The sequence below is a fragment of the Podarcis filfolensis genome (genome assembly GCF_964270895.1).
Source record: "Podarcis filfolensis genome assembly, chromosome: 6".
Lineage (NCBI taxonomy): Eukaryota > Metazoa > Chordata > Lepidosauria > Squamata > Lacertidae > Podarcis > Podarcis filfolensis.
Window position 1 is genome coordinate 86,486,777 of NC_139609.1, and position 21,241 is coordinate 86,508,017.

Below are 21,241 nucleotides of genomic sequence, written 5' to 3' on the forward strand. Positions count from 1 at the left end.
GCCATTATCCTAGGTTTGCATGAAGTCAAGGTGGGGTAGGAAAGCAAAAGAGAAGGCAGGTTGAACAACAGTGTTGACTATGGCATGGGAATGAGAAAGGAGGGACACAGAGAGGAAACACGGTGGCTTAAAACAATGGAAGTTTGGGTAAAGAAGGGATGGAGAAGAAAATGGCAGTTTTAAACAATGGCAGACGTTTGGATACAGTACCTTCATACAAGAGAATATTTTAGGGCTACACATCTCTGTCACTTAAGGCAGCTGAGGAATGGAAAAGGGAGAAGTTTGAGTACAGTGAGGATGAAGAAAGAGTCAGAAAGAGGGGAGAGAGAGAATGTATGTGTCTGATCATGGGCATAGCCGAGGGGGGCAATTCCCCCCCTGGATCTAGTGACACCATAGAAATAACTAACTGACCAATCAAATCAGTTCTGCCCCCCCAACAAAAATCCTGGCTACGCCCAAGTGCATGATTACATACATCCATATGAGTTGGCAGTTCAGACCAAGTAGGTCTTCCATGTGGGCAGAACCCAGCTGGAAATGCACCCAAGGAGAAAAAAGGCCAATGGCATGCAAGGCTGTCATCAATACTTTATTTTCAATATTCTAATGATTATAAAATCATTATAAAAACCTGATCCACTCACACGAAAACAAAGACCACCACAGCCAACCACAAATGAACAACCCCAACCTCTCTCATCACCAAAGGAACACAAGTGAACAGCAAAGAACCTACACATGCAACGCTGACACCAAACCCTACATATAGTAAGTAAAATAGAAACATCGCCACCAGACCCCACCCCCACCCATCTTTCCCTCCCCTCCACCTCTTTCCCCTTTTCTTCTCAATGTCTCTACAAATGAAACTGATTTGTAAAAATGTTATATAAAAAAAAATATACGAGAGATATTGCACACACTTTTGTAAATCAAGAAAATCTTTAATTAAAAAAAAATGATTATAAAATGAACACTAACAATTGACTTTTAAAATATGAGTTCTTAATATAAGGTCAGAGTTTCTGACAGATAACATATATTAACCAAAGCTTTGTTTGATGTGATGTCTTATTTAATTAGATGGAATGAAAAGTTCTTTGGGCCCTTTAGTCCAGATCACAGGAGGCAGCAGGTTCAGCAGGAGTTCTGAAACATTTCAGATATGTTGCCACAAAATAGAAGTACTAGGAGTATTCAGCCTACTGCATGCTCTTAGTGATTTATAGGCTACATTTGGCTAGAAGATTTTTATTACCGCTGGGGAAAAACACAGCAAGATTTTACAATGAGAAATATAATCTGAAAGGCCTGGAAATGGTGCACCGTCAAACATAGAGGAGAATGCTGGCTATGCCTGTACGCTGCCCTGAATTAACAAGTTAAATCCACCACTGCAAGTAGGTCTTTAATTAGTTTGTTCCACCTGCTTTGTACATTCTGGACACCATGCTTGAAAACATTTAAAAACAATGTCCAAAAGATTTAACTCATGCAAAGAAAGTAAGAAAAGCCTGCTGGATCAGGCCAATGGTGCATCTAGTCTAGTATCCTGTTCTCACAGTGGCAAGCCAGATGCCTGTGGGAAACCCACAAGCAGGACCCAAATACAAGAGCACTCTCCCTCCTGTGGTTTTCAGCAATGGCTCTTAAGAACACTACTTCCAACCGTGAAGAGCACAGCCACATTGCCTAGCAGCCATTGACAGACCTATCCTCCTACACGATTCAGCATATTCACATCCAAGGTTTTAGTTCACAAGACCCAAGATGAAAGGGATATTTGCTGAAATTAAATATTCAAAAGTCTCATTCTGGATTAATTCTAAGGGAAAGGTTGCCTAGCTTTCATCAAAAAGAAAAGACTTGATTTATTCAACTGGATTTTGTTACATGCCACAACCCTGACAGCCATAATTATTTAAAGAGAGGTAAATTGCATCCTTAGTCCTATACAGATTCATGATTGATTAAGACTGACACATTTATGGGAACGTTTAGGATTGTATTTTTGGAACATTTAGGATTGTAGTTCACATTCACCAAGATTATTTATGTGAATTTGTATTTGGGTCTTGCTCACAGGCTCAGGGAAAGGAACAGAACATGTCAAAACGTATTAAAATGCAACACACATAAAGACCCACTCACCTTCATTAGCCCTACTAAGGACAGTATAGAGCCGTATTTATTTTAACCTTCTAACTAAGGGCTTGTCCACATTGGACTCTACTGTATGGTTACCAGATTTTTTTCAAGGAATCTGGGGATACTTTAAAATTTCATGCTTTATTATTTTAGGAAAGGGTTGCCCAGAGTTCTTCACCTTTTTTAGGGGGGGAACCCCAAAGTCGTCAGGCGTGCACCTTGACACAAGGCAGGTGGAGAAGCCCATCTACAAACACACAAACGCCCTCAAAAAAGAGGTGGGGGGGAGAGAGAGATTGAGTAAAGGCACTCGAAAACACGCATTAAAACACACACACAAGGCTCCGTCTCTCTCTCTCTCTCTCTCTCTCTCTCTCTATGCAGCACAGCTCTTATCTAGGCTTCTCCTGTTCTTCACCGCCTCACTTGCCCCCCACCCCCAACTCAGGTGCGCAGAGCCCGCAGCAGCAGAGCACCGCGGGCTCTTCTGTGGGTGGCTCCACGCGATTTCAGGGCGAGCATTGATCAAGGAAGCGAGCTAGAAGGAAGCTCTCTGGCTTGTGCCTTGGTTTAAATAGCCTCCCCCCCAACCAGCGGATTGGCTGGCTGGAACTTTGACATGGCTGGGACCTCCGGTGCTGCTCACTGCCATGGCACCCACCATCATTGCCTCGCCGGAAGTCCCCAGGCATAAATCAGGGAACATTAAAATCCAGGGACATTCTGGGGACAGACTTTGTCCGGGGACAGACTGGTGAATCTGGGGACATCTGGTAACCGTGATCTACTGTGTGTTTGCAACTGTTTGCGTTCCAATTTAATTTGCACAGTTCACAGTCAAACAACACAAATCTCAATGCTTTCCCCCTGTAAAAGTGGGTTTACCCAACATGGGGATAATGCAATAGTGGGAAATCAGACTCCACACTGGTGCACTAGATGTTGCAGATTATTTGTTTCAGTGTTTTGAGGTGACTGGATCAGTTGCCACTTTCTACTACTTCCCTTTCTATGCCCACTACTTCCTCTCCCCCCACCCTTACTCTCGTAACTATTTCTGGTATACTCTTGCTTTCATTTCTCTTCCAGTATGCTATTAAGGGTGCACCAAGAGCTTCTATATATTTCTTCTGATCTCCTAGAGTTGCAAATAACCAGCAAATTGCACAAGAACATTTACAATTGCCTGACTGTGTACACTTCTTGGGTGGGTATTTAAATTAAATAAATAAATAAATAAATAAATAAAACAAAACACGTGCAACTATCTGTGCATATGCTCTGTCTGTACTTAACTGGCCTATCAAAATCAATCAATTACAAGATAGCGACAAACAGAAAAGGGAAACCTACTGCCTTAAGGTACCAGGTATAATGCACGTATTAAATATGTATGTAATTCACTTATATATACCCAATTTTCTTATATAAAGTTAGTAATTTTGTTTAAAGCACTGTTACTCTGATTTGGTACATTTCCCCACTTTCTATTTTGATGGCACTATACATTACGTGTCTGAGAAAAGGCCATTTTCAGTATACTTAATCTTTAAGAAGAGGTTTTTACGAATGCTTTTATCTTGATGAAAGTTTCACTCTGTTCCATAAGTGAGCTTGCACTTTTAATGACCTTATACTTTTCCCAGGTTCTTCTCTATGTGCATTTCCTTTTACGTTTTGCTGGAAGGGAAAGAAAAGAACACTAAACTTTAGAATATTTTCCTACATATGGGAATGTAGAGCCCTCCCACAAATGCTCCCCTGGAGCAGTGTTCCGTGTTTCCAGACCTGGAACCCACTTCTTTTAACATGAATTTAGGGAACCATTTATTAATTTTTGTACCATATATTTGTATGGTGGTAGTGTTGATGTTGTGACCCAACTCACGCTAAGACCAGGCAGTGCGTCCTGACCCACTAACTGACAACCTATGCTCTTCTGGGTTCTCTGCTTCCCCCACTTGTAACTGCTGATGCTGTGCTATTCATGTTAATGTGAGTTCCAGCTGGACCTCACATGCAGCTATGTTGTGACATACAGTGGTGCCTCGCAAGACGAAAAGAATCCGTTCTGCGAGTCTCTTCGTCTAGCGGTTTTTTCGTCTTGCGAAGCAAGCCCATTGACGGATTAGCGGATTAGCGCTATTAGCGGCTTTTAGCGGCTTATCGGTTTAGCGGATAAGCGGCTTAGAAAAAGGGGGGGGGGAACCCGCAGGAACTCGCAAGACATTTTCGTCTTGCAAAGCAAGCCCATAGGAAATTCGTTTTGCGACGCACCTCCAAAACGGAAAACTCTTTCGTCTAGCGAGTTTTCCGTCTTGCGAGGCATTCATCTTGCGGGGCACCACTGTACTTCTCTCCAGGTCCTCAGTGCACAGAGTATTTCAGATGACTGTGGAAGTGGCTTGTGTGCCGGGCTTCTAGATAACTATGTGTACTGTGGGAGCACCTCATGAGGTCTGAAATGGTCAAGCTGTTGCAAAGCATTTAGTACAGTGGCAGAGTGGTTGGCCAAGAATCTTTGGGGTGAAAGGGAAGGCTCAGCAAAATGCCTGTGGGAAATCCCTTCAGTGCACAGAAGTGCACCCAGGAGGTATTGTATTTATCACTATAGTCTTCTTACAAGTGAAACAGAACTTGCTTCTGACTGAACACATTCACAGCTCAGTCTTAGACAAGTCATCTCAAAAGTTCATTGAATACATTGAAACTACTCCCAGGTTAAGTGACTTTATGACTTCAGCCTTTCTTGGGGAACCAACATAAATGACTCTTCTCCTCACTTATGCATTGAATATTGGGAAAGTCCATTCTTTGTGCCAGCTACAGCACTGAAAATACAAACAAAAAAATCCTACTTACCCCACAAGCGTTTTGTTAGTTGCTCCCCAACGAAGTAGAAGATTACCATTATAAGAAAAGATATGGAGATAAATATTGCCCGTCCTAATGGACTGAGCACTCCTAAAACTGGATACGCCCAAATCCCACTTGCATGGTTTACCCACATTATCCTAGAAACAAGGGGAGACAGAGTCACAAATAGCCATAAATTTTATAGGTAGATAGTTGATTTCTGAAGTTGCATGGAAAAACTATTCTATATTTGCTGATAATTTCAAATATAAAACTGTAAGTTAAGTGCATAAATTTGGATTTCCTTAAAAATATAGAAGTACAATTCATACTTGAAAGCAATATTGATTTAAATGGAGGACCATATGACCTATGAGTATTTTACTTTTGCTAGATCATCTCCTTTTACTTTTGCTAGATCATCTCATTTCCCAAAACAACTAATTTTTCTTCATTTAAAAATAAAGATTATTCAACAGAAATTTCTGAGTGAAATGGGGCTTGGTAAGTATTTGTGAAGACTTTTTAGCATCTAGAAGAGGTATAAAGCATGTGAAATCTAATGTAATGCTTCCCACCATGTATAGTTGGTTTATAATTAATGCTTGACGTGGTTAAAAATGGGTTTGCAGGTTGGAGGTAGCTATGGCTATAATCTCTATCAGCATACCAACCACAAAACCATAAAAACACCAGACAGCAACAAGTACCGTATTTTTCGCTCCATAAGACACACCTTTTCTCTCCTAAAAAGTAAGGGAAAATGTGTGTGCGTCTTATGGAGCAAATGCAGGGGGAGGCAGGCAGGAAAAGCCCCCAAGAACCGCACATGAGCTCCACGCAGCTCTTGCGGGCTTTTCCCCAGGAGGGAGAAGGGACTGATGCGGCCAGTCAGTCCCTTCTCCCTCCTCGTAGAAAATGGATAGCGTTCGCTGCCTTGGCTTCTTTAGCCTTGCGCAGCCTCTCCCAGCTGGAGAGGCTGTGCAAGGCTAAAGAGGAAGCCAAGGCAGCAAGCGGGATCCATCCAATATTTTTTTTCTTGATTTCCCCCTCTAAAAACTAGGTGTGTATTGTGGTCCGGTACGTCCTATAGAGCGAAAAATACAGTATATAGCTTCCTCTTCAGAGCTCCAGCAACTGCATGCTAAGGAAGCTAATGTAATGGGCACTGAAGGGCAGCTTTATTGAGCCCTCAAGCTTCTATTATTAGGAACCTAAAGGAATGATATGTAGTTTCTGAACTGTGTATTTACACCAGCTACATGTGCTACATGTGGCATCTGTTGTCAAAATTTAAGACTAAAAAAGATATTTGCCTGTGCGCTGCTCATGATAAATTAATTTACCTATCAAAAATACTAACTACCGTATTTTTTGCTCTATGACTCACTTTTCCCCTCCTAAAAAGTAAGGGGAAATGTGTGTGCGTCTTATGGAGCGAATGCAGGCTGCGCAGCTATCCCAGAAGCCAGAACAGCAAGAGGGATTGCTGCTTTCACTGCGCAGCGATCCCTCTTGCTGTTCTGGCTTCTGAGATTCAGAATATTTTTTTTTCTTGTTTTCCTCCTCCAAAAACTAGGTGCGTGTTGTGGTCTGGTGTGTCTTATAGAGCGAAAAATACGGCAAATGGCTACACTAGAATTAATCTGTGCCTGCTACCACAGAAATGGTATTTTAAGGTCTTGCATAAATGGATCAAAGTAATGATAATAGGACTATGCTTATGGTAATTAAAGAAATGGTAATGGAGCAATAGGCATTAGCAGTGTAATATTTACTTGCAATATTTTATGGCTGCATAAACATTCCAACGAATTACAGAAAATTAGTTCAAAGAAGCCAAAAATTGTTAGAAATGTAATACAGTGGAACCTCGGTTTTCAAATGTAATCTGTTCCAGAAGACCGTTCGACTTCCAAAATGTTCTAAAACTGAAAGCAGAAGCCTCAAAACAATAGGGAAACTCAAAATGGCACGTTCAACTTCTGAAAATTGTTTGAAAACCAAAGCAGTTACTTCTGGGTTTTTGGCGTTCGAAAGCCAAAATGTTTGACTTCCAAGACGCTCGAAAAGAGAGGTTTCAATGTATAATTACATTGCATCAATTACAAATTCTTTTAGGCTATTTTGAAAATGATGTGTGATCAGATCATCATAATTTATTGAGAAATTTGATAACAGCAAAAATGTTAATAGCTGCTAAATGGCACATTCATAAAATATCAATGAAACAAAAGTTGCTTAATAAGATACCAACACTGCCATGACCTTTAAACTTGTTAAAATGGTATGTTTAAGAGAAAGGAGACGAAACCAATAACAATTTGGTCTAATCTTATTAATTATATGAAACAAATAGAATACTGAATATAAGCATTTTCATATAGTTTTATACTAGATGAGTTTATCAGACAATTTATGATAAAATGATGATTTAAAGTATCTTGAGATCAACATGATAAATATATTAAAATAGTTATTTTAAAGAAGCCATTAAACATACGGATTCCAATAGGCAGCATGCACAATATGCTTCATATGCTTTTTAAAATTTATTTTAAAAAAGGATTTGCTAATATAAAAGGAACAATCCAACTAAAATGATTAAAAATGCTTTATATTTGAAGTGTGTTTGAAAAAGATACTTGATACCTACCATGAGAGGTATACAACTGCAAAGGCGCAAAGTCCCAAAATTCCTCTACATCTACGGGGATACTTATGATCACAAATGAACAATTCTATGAAAAGCAGTGGGAGGATGGTGGTATGCTAAAAAATAAAACACAAACACACACAAATATAAGTGCTGGAAACATATGGCAAATCAAAACAAAGTTTTATTGTTTGTTGTATTGTTTTCAGTAGTTGTATTAAATTACAGTTTTTTGAACTTCTGTTCCATGTTTTATTCCAAGTACATATTTTTATAGTCTAGCTTAGCGGTTCTCAAATTTACTACCCGTAGGGCCCACTTAGGATGGTTGAAAATGACTGAGGTCACTGTCATATGCAGGGGTAGCAGCAGTTACAAAATAGTAGCAGATGAGAGCATTTTCAATCAGCTGGCAATTACTGGCATCATTTTCTATGGCTGTCTGATCCATCTTGGGAAATTTATTCTTTGCCACAGTGGTTTCCTCCCTGACACAAGCAGTTCCTTAGCTCAGTTTCCTCAAGCTAAGTCTTCTTCTTTGGCAATCACTCGTAATATCACACCCTGAGTGAGGACAAAATTTGGTCCCCCCCAAAAAAACTTTGAATAGGTACCTGTATAAATATGGGTTAGACCTTATTATTAGTCCCCTCAGCTCAGTAGGGGAACCATCTGCACTGCCCTAAATCCGCCACTGTCATGACCTGCTACAGCTATTATTCTGCTGTCTCTTTCAAAGGCCCAGGAGTTCTGTTGGGGTGACTGGTTGTCAACCACATACATGTGTGTTTTTGCTTTCAGAGCCTATTCTAGCCCTGAGAATGTCCAAAAGAGGCTTTGACTTTGTTGTTTAGAGTTAGTATATAAAATAACCCTTTCCCACACCGTAGTTCAATTTCGCTTTGACTGGTGGAGTAGGTGGGGGTAGTGACCCCTCCACCACTCTCTTTTCATGCAGGGTCTGGGGAATGTCAGGGAGTAGTCTCAGCCTGCACAAGTGAGACAAGGGCTGTCATGGTATGAAAGGTAAAAGGTAAAGGACCCCTCGACAGATAAGTCCAGTCAAAGGCGACGATGAGGTTGCGGTGCTCATCTCGCTTTCAGGCCGAGGGAGCCGGTGTTTGTCAGTAGACAGTTTTCCGGGTCATGTGACCAGCATGAATAAACCGCTTCTGCTGCAACGCAGTGATGGAAACCAGAGCACATGGAAACACCGTTTACCTTTCTGCCACAGCAGTACCTATTTATCTACTTGCACTGGCGTGCTTTCGAACTGCTAGGTTGGCAGGAGTTGGGACAGACCAATGGAAGCTCACTCTGTTGCGAGGATTCGAACCACCGACCTTCCAATCGGCAAGTCCAAGAGGCTCAGTGGTTATATGAAGCAGCTAGCAGCGGAGGAAGGGTGAGTGGATGATGTCGTCTGTTTATGGTGGGAATAAGGAGCTATACATCTTAAATGGGGCTACCTGAATGATGTGCTACGTGCCCTCTCCTTCCTATCCTTTGCTGTAGAGTCCAAATAATATATGAGAGATATGTTTGCATAGTGGTATATGCAGAGTGGTGTGTGCAGAGATTCCACAGGATTCAGTGGCTGCGTTCTTGCTGTGTGCCCCACAGTAGTTTGGACATAACAGGGTGGTCCATTTAATTTAATCCTAGAAGCATGTGCTTCTGATCTCATCTTTGGCATGCTCCAGAAGAGGAAATGGGAACACATGACCCAAAGGTTCACCGCAGCTTATGCACACAATGTTAAATAATCATTTCACCTATTACATTTGAACTGACCCTTATACCTAAGTTCTGCAAAATATTATGATCAGATAAACAATAAATGAACTGAACACAGCAAAAGAGATACCTGAAAAACAAATGGTGTACACTTACCATAGTATGATTAAGCCAAATTGGATTAACGTCATCCAGCTGTAAAGGATACACTAGTTCTCTGTCATATAAGTAAAGGCTCCAGAAAGCAACAGGTACAAACTGTCATTAAAACATTTGACAATTAACACGTGTATCCTCAGACAAATAGTAACAATAGACAGTTAATGTTTTTCCAAATCAAAGTATTTGTTAACCTTTTCCCTTCTTTCTTACCGCAGCTCGCTTATTACAGTGAATAAAACCTGACTATTGTGAATATAGTTTTCTTCTATTTCTCCAGATAAAAATAATAAAAAACCTTAGCATCAAACACTCTGTATTAAGGTTCAAGCTTTCTTGTTTTGCAAATAAATAGCTGCAAGGAAACCTAAGTAGTGAGTTTAAGTGTTTGTCCACATTTGAGCATCATTTTGCCATGAATCCCTTTCCCTCTCACCCCATTTGAATTAGACTGCAGTAGTCCACATCGAAATGTATTTGCATTTGTATATGAGGTACAGCTTCAGACTTTCCCCTTCATACCAGCAGGTGCTCCCTCCTGTGTTTGTCACCTTCTAATTTGTTTATTTTATTATGCCAATTAAGTACTGAAATGGCCTGTAGGCAGTTAGCTTGGTGTGAACTTTTAAGTTTTTCCCAACCAGGAAGTGTGTGTGGGGGGGGGAGGGGAGCAAGCAGCACAGTCATAACTGTAAATTCTCAAAGCACACTTATCAGATAGCTGTACAATATCTGGTGCAGAATGTTTAATGTACAGTTTTCTGGTTTTGTGCAAATCTTGAGGGAGCAAAAGAAAATACACACACACAGATAAGGCTACAACCCTACATTCAGTAGCATACTGGAAATAGTTGTGAGCACAGCTAGAAAAGAAATTAAAATACAGTCAACAATCTTCAGAAGACAAAACATTGAAATTCCATATAAGCAAATGCTTGCTTTTTTGTTTGTAGCAGTGCATATGCTAGTTGTGCAATCATGCTGGAAGAACTCGTTATCTATTGTTACCTATCATTAGAAGCATGGATAATTATATTGACTAGTCAGAAAAACTAACTAGTCAAGTTCAGGCACAAGGACAACAACATTATTTTTTTTAAGAAACTTGGTCTGATTTTATTTATTTTATTAATGAATAGGATGAGAGGATGAACCCATCAAAGACTCAGAGAATTGTGAAAATATATGTTTCAATAATATATGAACAATAACAATTTAATAATATTCAGTAATATGAATGGCTGTCAAAGTTTTCATTAATGCATTATGGTGATGGAATTGATTGCTTTTACTGCCCGTTGTTCAAATTCTTAATAAATAAATAACATTGAGGAAGCAGTGGATGTGAAAAGGGGAGTAGCAGAAAGTGATGAATGATGCACCCACCTTAAAACACAAACAATTTTTTTTGTGACCCCAAGCAAAGCATCTTGAAGCCCAATTTCCCAATTTACTGGATTATCTCCTTATCAGATAGACCTAAATTTACAGGGGGAAAGTATCAAGATTGGTGTAGTCTGAGTGTAATATGTATGCTTTGCAAATTAAATGGACAAACAGTTGCAAACAGAACAGTAAACTCATGTGGACAAGCCCTTATACACACTCTCTCTCCCACGCAGTCCTGCCAAAAATGTTCTCTGAAGTTGCCAGAGATGCCAATGCAGACTTTCATTGAAATGCAAATAGTAGTTTTGGACAGGCTATTCTTATTGAAACCAGGTTTCCCTACTGCTTCTTTTTACCCGGTTTTTCTGCCCCAGGTAAAGCCTCCAGAGGGGTGCTATTGAGGCTTCCAGCCTCAATGGTGAGGGGGTACCAAACTGGGAACTAGATGCCTGGAGGGAGTCTTGAACCTACTAGCCTTTCTCCAGTGGCATCTATGAATGCTCGTGCTAGACTATCATTAACTATTCTATAGGTCTGTTCCCTTCATTATTAAAAATGAACTATCTGGGCTCTTCTTCTCAAAACAAAGTTTCTCCTGATTTAAATGATAATGTGGTAGGTTTTAAGAATGGGATTTGTAAAGCCCCACACTCATCTTAGATTCAAACCATTTGGAGGGAAATCATCCCTTTTTAAATATACCAGGTGACAATCTACTCAGCACCCTTGGAATGCAGCAAGATAATTAAATGAAAACAACACAACAACAGCAGCAGTTACTTCTTGTATTTTAAGAATGATCAATGCTGTTGGTTTCATTTAGACATGCCAGGCTCTTTGTGACAGTCTTTTAGAAATCTGGAGAACATCGCACATCAGACCTAGCCAGCAGGGATGATGGAAGTAGTTCCAAACATCAGGCTGCATCAGGTATGAGGAGCGCTGTTCTATAGTACGCACGTATTTCAATAATAGAAACAGTAGTTACTTACTAAGCCAATAGGAAACACATACGAAGAGAAGATGAAATCTCTGAGAGGCACCACCAGTGATGATACTCTTTTCTCTAATGAAGGCATGCACAGAGCTACAGTATCAGATATAACACATAACAGATACAAGATTGTCTGTAGAACCTATGAAATCACAAAGAAGCTATTAGAAATACACATGGGGCTCAGTATGTATATTTTTTCCTTTTCTGGTTTAGTTTCTTAACAAGGGATGCACACACCATACTTTTAAAGCACATTGCTTCCACCCACCCCCTCAAAAAAGAATCCTGGGAACTGTAGCTTACTCCTCACAGAGCTACGATTCCCGACACTCTTAGCAAACTACAGTTCCCAGAATTCATTGGCTGCACTTTAAATGTTTATTAGGCGTACTCAGCCAAGGAAAATAATTTGAAGCGTATTACTGCTTGGTTCAGTTTATCTATTATCTAAAGGCCTTTATATTTCCCTCAGCAACATTGTATCTTAACATAAACAAGATTTTATGTGTTAAAGTTGCTCTGAGGCCTTTTTTGGGGGGAAATCATCATCTATTTATTTATACAGTACCCGCCTTTTCCCGATAGGGGCTCAACAAATAACCACAACACCAATAATAAACGGGGGCATGCGAGTCATAGCGGACTTCGGAGTAACTGATGCGAGTTAGGGTGACTAATTATCACTTTTTGCTATAAAACTCACGGGGTGTGGGACACACACACAAAAGAAACTAAATTTACCTCAGCGGGTTCACCTGCCCTAACCTATTTCAACTCTCTCCCTCTTTCTCCCCCTCCCCCACCTTCCCGCGCGCGCCGCCCTGCACGTGCGGCCAAGGAGGGCTCCGTCTGCGCACGCGCGGCGCCCTCCCGCTCTCCCTCGTTCCCTTTTCGCAGCCGCCGCCTGACCACCACCTGGTTGAGGAAGGTCAGGTGTTTCCAGGAGCCCCCGTAGGTGACGTCCGGCTCCTTGCGGACCGACCTGGGAAACCCCGCGTTCTGGCTGACGGCGAAAACCGCCCAGAGGAAGCAGAGGAAATGTAGGAGCGCCGCGGCCCGCTGGCCCCGCAGCGGCACAGCCATTGTGGCTCAGCCAGCGCTACGCCGGGCGAGGGGACTCGTATGGATGTAGTGGAGAAGCGGCAGCGGCTGCCCATCCGCCCGCGCTGGCTGGAATGGCGGGTCCGGGCCGCAACCCCTCGAGGCCGAGGCGCCACCAACGGCGGCCGCTCGCGCCGATGGTGCCCACTGCGCAGGCGCTGCAGGAGGTCGTCGGCGCTCAGCCGCCCGCCGCCATCTTTTGGCGCCTTTCTGCCTCGACGGAGGGGAGCCTGACTGGCTCCTCGCGCCGCCTGCTCACCTCACAGAGGGTGGACCCTACCATGTCAGCGACTGCTCTGTCTTTTCGCCTGTTTATGTTAGGGTGGGGGTAGTGGTAACACAGTGAGGTGGTCAGGGCCGCCCCCCTCCTCCTTCGCCCCGTGTTTTCTTGGAGAAACCTTCATGGCAGGTAGGCAGTCAAAACACTTGATCCGTGGCAGGGGTTGACCTGGGTTTCCCGCTCTGACAGCGCTTCTCGGATCCTCACCCCCGCCCCCAAATTGGAAATGGTCCTGACCTCGCCTGGATGCTGTGGGCGGGGCTTGAGCTGTGACGAGGGTGGGCGCGTCGTCATTTGGACCCTGTTTGACAGCTGCAGGGAAGGATGGGTTGCTCACATCAGTGCAAGGTACCCCTGCTGAAATCGGCTTTTTAAATTTTTTATTTTAAACACAGCTATTAAGTGTCCTGCTTTTTTCCACTTGGACCACGTCACTTCCTAAAGCGTTCTAGAACCTTTTGTCATAAGTTTTAATAAAGTTTCTATACCAGTTTGATTGTAGGAAAAAAAATCTCAAAGCTGTTTCCAGAAAAAGATAGCAAAACAATAACATGACCACTAAAATTTTTACAACTGTAATTTTAAAACATACAAAAGGTTAAAACCACAATAAAATAGACTTGAGTTTTATCTTATTTGGTGCAGCATATCTGCAGAAGACCCAGGGGCTATCTCATTGCTGAACATGCTTTCACCTGTCCTGCCCTCAGCACCAAATTTGGCAGCAGTTCCTAATCAAGTTTGAGATGCACGTGGCTTTAAATACCACTTATCAACGGTAGATTTTTCAGAAGTGCTTTTGTAATCTGCATTTTTCCTCAGAAGTGGGATGGGCTTCATTTGTTTTCTTAAATATTCCATTTTGTATTTAGCATATAAACTATATGTATTCACTTCCACAAGACTAATTTATAACACTTGTATCCTATCACTCTTAAGTATAAGAGTGTTGGCAGTGTAGGATGATACACTAGGACGATCCTTCATCCAAGCATTGATTAGACCCACTGATTTAGGTGACTTGAAAAGCGAATTGGACAAATTCATGAAGGATGACAGGCATTATCAATTAGCATTATTCCAAACCTCCAGTTATTAATCCAATGACTTAAAGGATGAGCAGTTGCTGCCCGTGATAATCCTGTGCTATTGAAGGTTGATAGGTGGGTTGCACTGCCTGCTGATTAAAATGAGTGTGTTATGCTGGACAAGCTTGTTCCAAGCCTTGGCTGAAATCTCATGATGGTTGGGAGCCTTTTCCAGTTTGTAAGAAAGAGACAGACACTGATTTCCGCAGTTGTCTTGTAAAGCAGCCCTAGCTATCCTGTCCCACAGTTTAGTATTAGATCCCACCTTTCAAAATAATGTCTAACAACTTGTCAACAATCTGTAAAAATAATGTTCATAGCAGTATAATTTCTGCTAAATAATGGCTTACATGTTAGGGGTTATAAGAACCAAAATAGCTAAAACACTCTTCACACGCAATCATTTTGATTTAAAACTAAAACAATTAGTTTTTAATTCAGTGGTGTAAATGTTCAAGTATCTGTCTAATCTAAACCTTTGCATAAGTGATGCTTGCTGAAAATGGACTAACTTTGCAAAATAGCTGTTAACAGTTTCTGTTACTTTGATGCTGTTCTTCACATACATTTATTTAACTATGATCACAAATGTCTGGGTATATTTGTACTTTATGTAATTATCTGTTGTGTTTGTCAGAAAAAAGTGATGTGTACAATAATGCTGACTTCAGAACAATAGATATACAAGACTTGTCAGCATTCTTCACTAAAGGACCATCATTCATAATTTTGAAAATATGGAAGAACTGAAAGTATGGGACGGTGATGTGAACCATACAGTCCCTGTGGCTACCATGCTGCTTGTCTCTCTTGTTTATTGTATAGCTTTTTATAAGAAACAATATATAACTTGTAAAGAAGTAACGAAAGGTGGATTTGTTTTATTTGTCTAATTCAAATGATATTTGCATTATCCTACAGGGTATCATGAGCTTTAATTCGAACTTCTGGGGATAACTAGATTTTTACTTTATATTAAATCTTGAGTCTTGTTATTTAACTACTAATTTTTGCTCTATCTGAACATTCTTGGTGTTAGGTTTTCATCTTTAAAAATATACATGGAGCTGCTAACATGCTGTGATGCAAGTCAGTGTACTGTGACTTCCAGATACATGTATTTTGTATGAAACCATCAAGCATTAATAATCTCTTGATATGGCTTCTTTTTTCTTCTCATGGCCCGTTCCTTTTTCAAAATATTGTTACGGTATGCAGATTACCTAATTGATTTCTTACTGATAAAAGAAAAATGCCACATAACAACCGCACACTAGAGGGTGCTAAATAGCAATGCAGAATTGGTTTCTGTGGTGACAGACATAAACTTTTGTGAAAGTCAATCTTAACTAGTGTTCTTGTATAACTGACTATGTGCTGATGAGTAATCCATTGCATTTTTGTACATATTTATGGTGCGCTCTGACTGAACTTCCAGAAATGTTTATCTTTCTGAGATTTCTCATACTTTAACTATACCCAACTATTGCAAAGCTGATGGAATAATACCTGCCTTGAGCATTACACATAATGTAATTCTCCTATTTAAAATTATTTTAAGATTTTACTAATGGAGTGAGTCAATTACCAATTTACACAAGTGTATTTCTGCTGCCTGTTGTCTTTCTCCATGGAGTTTTCTTGGCAGGGATACTGGAGTGGCTTGCCGGGTCCTCCTCCAGGTGGATCACGTTTGGCCAAAACTCTCCACTATGACCTGTTCATCTTGGGTGCCCTGCTCGGCATAGTTCATAGCTTCTCTGAGTTATTCAAGCCCCTTCATCACGGCAAGGCAGTGATCCATGAAGGACAACCTAGACAGCACCTTAAAAAGTAGAGACATCACCTTGCCAACAAAGGTCCGTATAGTTAAAGCCATGGTTTTCCCAGTAGTGATGTATGGAAGTGAGAGCTGGACCATAAAGAAGGCTGATCGCCGAAGAATTGATGCTTTTGAATTATGGAGCTGGAGGAGCCTCTTGAGAGTCCCATGGACTGCAAGAAGATCAAACCTATCCATTCTTAAGGAAATCAGCCCTGAGTGCTCTCTGGAAGGGCAGATCCTGAAGCTGAGGCTCCAATACTTTGGTCACCACGTGAGAAGAGTAGACTCACTGGAAAAGACCCTGATGTTGGGAAAGATGGAGGGCACAAGGAGAAGGGGACGACAGAGGATGAGATGGTTGGATAGTGTTCTCGAAGTTACCAGCATGAGTTTGACCAAACTGCGGGAGGCAGTGGAAGACAGAAGTGCCTGGCGTGCTTTGGTCCATGGGATCACGAAGAGTCGGACGCGACTAAACAATTAAAAATATGCAAATAATTATTGCATGGAGAAACAAAAACGGAGTATGAATATGCAACTTGACTTTTTAAACTAACAAAACAAAAACATGTAAAAATCTCAGAGCGTGATCCATAGGCCAGTCTACTGTGAATGTGGGAGGAATTCCCTTGAGGTGACTTTAAAATTATTCCACCTCAATAGGCATCCTTTGACGATTGCTTCTCATAACTAGGTCATTGTGCCTCATGTGGACATTGCAAATTGTTTAGTAAGAAGCAGTAATACAATCAAGATCTCGCGAAAACTATCCCACTAGGATTCTGTGAGTATACACAGAACTGCAGAGAGCAGTTAAGATTTAATTCCAATCATGCTCTCATGAGTCGGACACGACTAAACAACAACAACATTTCTGCTGCTGTCAATATAACAAATACACCAATGTAGCTGCCACTGAGTCTTACTAGACTTGTTAGTACTATGTTACCCAAATTTCTTACATTTAAGTTTATTTATGTTGTTGCATTCCCAACTCACATTAGCCCCAGCCAGCATAGCCAGTGAGCAGAGATAATGAAAGTTTTAGTCAACCATATTGGTTACCTTTGCTGTGTAAGCCTGCTAAGGAAGCATCATAGCCCCAAGCAGTTCTTTGCATATGCTGGATGCTCCCAGCATAGTGAACCCACATGCATGCCATGATATAAATGTTATGGCCAGCAAGTCACCTGTATGCTACATTGAGGCTGCAAATGGGATTCGGGGAAGAAATAAATGACTGGAAACCACAAAAGGTGAGCATTGCTTGTCAAATGTATACACGTTGTATAGGTGACAAATGCATGCTAAAGAACCAGTTTGAGGATGGGTGCAGAATGATACAGGAGAAGGTGGACCTGTACATTACTCCTATGTTTTACTGAGTGATTTAAATATCATCTATAGTTAAATATCATCTATAGTTGAGTTGTAGTGTGAGCTCCTTTTTGCTGGCAAAATTGAGTTAAGGGGTGATTTTGACAGTGTGATGGAACATTGGGTTGAATCTATTTCTTGACCTAAATCTGGTTCCCATTGTTCTTTAATTAATTGTGTTGGGGAAATCTACAGTGTCTTGGAGTAGTATTTTATGGATTGCATAAACTATCCCTCTGTATTGACCTCCTGTGGTTGGGAGGTGTTTCTTAAAAGGGGCTAGTTGCTGTGTGTTTTTTACAGTTGGGTTGGATAGAGGAGCTTGCAATTGGTGGCAGAGTAGTCTGGCTGTTTGAATTGCTCTCATTTAGTTTGCAGTTTTTGTCTCGTGGTTTGGAGCAATGCGCTCTATAGAAACACTCCAAATCACCCATACATAGTTTCAAATCGGGGAGTATTGTTGTTAGCTATGAAACAATAAATTGTGTGGAGCCCCCCTTTTTAGCTTACTCTTTAAAAAATAAAAACAAAGATTATATCTTCTAGAACTATTCTTCAAATCCATTAGTCTATTTCTCATTTCCATATCTTCAGCTGTGAAGACGGGTAAATTTTTCATCATGTGCCTGTAATTTTGTCATTGTTGTAGATTCTGTCAGAGCTTCAAGCTTGGTGTTAAATCCCTGAAATAGCTCCTCCATAGGGCACAGCAGGGTCTTAATTAAATCCTTAAGTGTCTCCTGTTGATTTGCTAATAGACTTGTAAGTTCTGCCCTTGTCATATTCACAACAGAGTCTTTCTGCAGCCTCCTTAGGGCTTCATTAACTTGTGACCCCAAAATTCAGGATTCCCCCAAAACTGATGCCATAGTTTTGTGCTGTGAACCCATGTTTTGTGTGACTACCCCAGCCAAATAACTTCTTAAACTTCTTAATAATTGGATGTGTACTGCTTTTGAACAGCTACCTATTAATAACATAAACTTGTCCTGTACAAATCAGTCTGATCCTTTTTTAAGGTATCTAAATGATTCATAGTAATGGATTTTGTAAGTTAATTATATACAGTGGTACCTCAGGTTACAAACGCTTCGGGTTACAAACTCCGCTAACCCAGAAGTAGTACCTCGGGTTGAGAACTTTGCCCCAGGATGAGAACGGAAATTGCACGCTGGCAGTGTGGCGGCAGCAGGAGGCCCCATTAGCAAAAGCGCACCTCAGGTTAAGAACAGTTTTGGGTTAAGAACGGACTTCCGGAACGAATTAAGTTCGTAACCTGAGGTACCACTGTATTGTACAAATGAATACTTTCTTTGTCCTGAAACTATTTCTGATCATTTGGCTGACAAAGATAACTCATTTTTGGCACATTATAAATCTCTGTTAAGTTCTTCAAAGTCCCTGCTAAAAGGCCTCATCTTCTTATGCCAATACTTCAGACATAAGACACTTGTTTCTTGATCTCACTTTCTCTAAGTATATATGCCATGGTAAGTGTGAGAGCGTTGCATTGGGGTTGGTTTATTTATTTGTATGAATTTCTATACTGCTCAATATATAAAATACCTGAGCCATGTACATTTTAAGACCTGAAAGCAACAAGCAGAATAAAATACATGAACAACTGTAAATCTTCTTTAGTATGGACATGCTTTCACAAAGTACAGCTGGGTGACACATAGAGAAATACCATGCAGGTATCAGTTCTTGTTTCAGTCTACAGCTGAGTGAACAAGGAGACATAATGCACCTTGTTGTACTGAGAAGTGCACTGAGTCGTAGTTCCTCCATTTTGCAGCAGCTTGTAGTGCTGCTGTTGGGGGACCGCTCCCTGCCACTTGTGAAGTTATCATGGATTGCCAGATTCTTTAAGAGTTTATGTACCTTGTGTACAGTACCGTCTTTTAAATGATGTTGAACAGTGTAACCCTATACATAACTTTCAAAAATAATTCCCACTGGGCTAGGTAGACCTTTGATCTGATCTTGCAGGGCTCTCTTTATGGGATAATTAGCTGAGTCATGCATCAAATCCTGCAGGGTTCTTCTAATGGCTAATATTTTAAATTTTCAGCTGTGCAATGCTTTAACAGAGGAGGCGAGATTGCCCTTTCCTCATTCTTTAGCTAGTGCTATCAGCTGGCCCCCAAGCTGTTGATGACATCTTTTGTAAAACATACCGTAGCTATTGCTGGTAGTGATAAGTTAAAATAAATGCTGTTATAAATCTCAGCCGAATTACTAAGGTTTCTCTGTAACTATGGAAACATAGTTCTCGACATTAGAGTGCAAAAGGGAGAATCTTAGTGTTACTGTGACAACTGATAACTACATGAAAGCTAAAAAAGTGACAGAATTTTTACAATATGGTCATATACAAGCCTGGTAAAATTGTGTATGCTTGAGTACTGAGATACTGTACAATCATGTGTATATAGGTATCCTTACAAGGGTTTGTTGTTTCACATTTCATCTGATTATATATACAGTTATAATAATATAGCTTGTATGCTTCAAGCATATTTATGTTCCTGGCTGACTGCAAATCTTCCTCCTCAAATTAAGAACCAGGGAGGGACCATCACTCACTACATGCTTTGTGAACAGAAGATCTCAGGTTCAAACCCTGGCATCTCTCCATTTGAGGATTAGGCAAAAGGTAATGCAAAGATCACTACCTGAGACCCTGGCAATCTACTTCTGGTCAGAATAGAGTCACTGGTGGAGGAAGAGGAGTGCGGGGGGAGCACACCGCCCCTGGCAGCGTGATCCCAGCAAGGTGCCATTGCAGCTGCCCTCCAGCCCGCGCAAACAGTGCACCACGCCCCCAGGATGTGCGCCAGCTCCGTTCCCGCCTGCTCTCTACCTCCCAGTGCCGGAGCATGAAGCTCTGCCACTGAATAGAGTAAAATGGAGCTGGACTGTACAGATAACTTGTCTGGCCATGGTATAAGGCAGCTTCCTATGTTCCTAAATATGCAGAAATAATATTCATTGCTGCTGGCTGTTCCACTTCTGACAGTGTTTGAATGTGTAAAAAAATGTCATCCTGTGAAGGAAGCTTTTACACAAGTGAAAAGCAGTTGAACCTTCCTTCCTCCATTCCTGATCATCTAGTTTTCTGTGTTTGGGGAATTTCTTCTTGATGGATCATTCAAACATATGATTCTCAAACCAGCAACCTCAGTTGTACAATTTAGGAAGTGAAGCACACATTTGCATGCTTTGAATTGGCCCAGAGGCCGCTTGAAGTATATGAAGGTGAAACTCCTACAGGCCAATATTGTCTCCCATCTGTGCTTTGGCTCGCTTTGCTGGCTTCTGTTATTGGAAGACCTGGCTCCCAGTTTCAGAGAGATGAAAACAACCCATTTTTAGACTTTCCTAGTTATGGTAAATTTGAGTAAGTGTACATTTGGTTTACAGTCTATTGGGAAGTATCTTAATTACTTGCTACTTTCAGTTAGTGAGGCACAAGCATCTTTGTTCATGACACCATACACTTCAGTGCTTTGGGGGATTCCCATATGTATTTCTATTAATGTATTTCTATGAATGTATACAATGCAACTTGAATTTTATATTTAAAAATGGATTTCAAAATGCCTATGTTTTCTGTTTT

At 41.0% G+C, this 21,241-nt stretch overlaps 1 protein-coding gene across 2 annotated transcripts; it reads right to left on the minus strand.

Moving 5' to 3' along the window:
• Positions 1-3,763: 3,763 nt before the first annotated feature.
• On the minus strand, positions 3,764-13,418 carry LOC310764736 (androgen-induced gene 1 protein-like). Of its 2 annotated transcripts, none has more exons than XM_083619187.1 (6): positions 12,861-13,418; positions 11,944-12,087; positions 9,560-9,661; positions 7,667-7,782; positions 5,017-5,168; positions 3,764-3,834 (listed from the first exon to the last, which is right to left on the minus strand). In XM_083619187.1, the coding sequence occupies exons 1-6, from the start codon at positions 13,029-13,031 to the stop codon at positions 3,809-3,811; spliced, it is 711 nt and encodes a 236-aa protein (XP_083475313.1). In that variant the 5' UTR covers positions 13,032-13,418; the 3' UTR covers positions 3,764-3,808. The 2 variants fall into 2 exon arrangements, with proteins under 2 accessions (XP_083475313.1, XP_083475314.1); XM_083619188.1 differs by having other exon boundaries at positions 12,864-13,413.
• Between the last annotated feature and the right edge of the window lie 7,823 nt (positions 13,419-21,241).

Excerpts from the sequence above, each read along its gene's own strand:
- LOC310764736 (XM_083619187.1), bottom strand. The coding sequence starts at position 13,031 with ATGGCTGTGCCGCTGCGGGGCCAGCGGGCCGCGGCGCTCCTACATTTC. Across the intron at positions 5,169-7,666 it reads GCAGTTGTATACCTCTCATG|GATAATGTGGGTAAACCATG; the intron begins GTAGGTATCAAG and ends CCTTGTTTCTAG. Across the intron at positions 3,835-5,016 it reads ACTAACAAAACGCTTGTGGG|CAAAACGTAAAAGGAAATGC; the intron begins GTAAGTAGGATT and ends TTTCCCTTCCAG.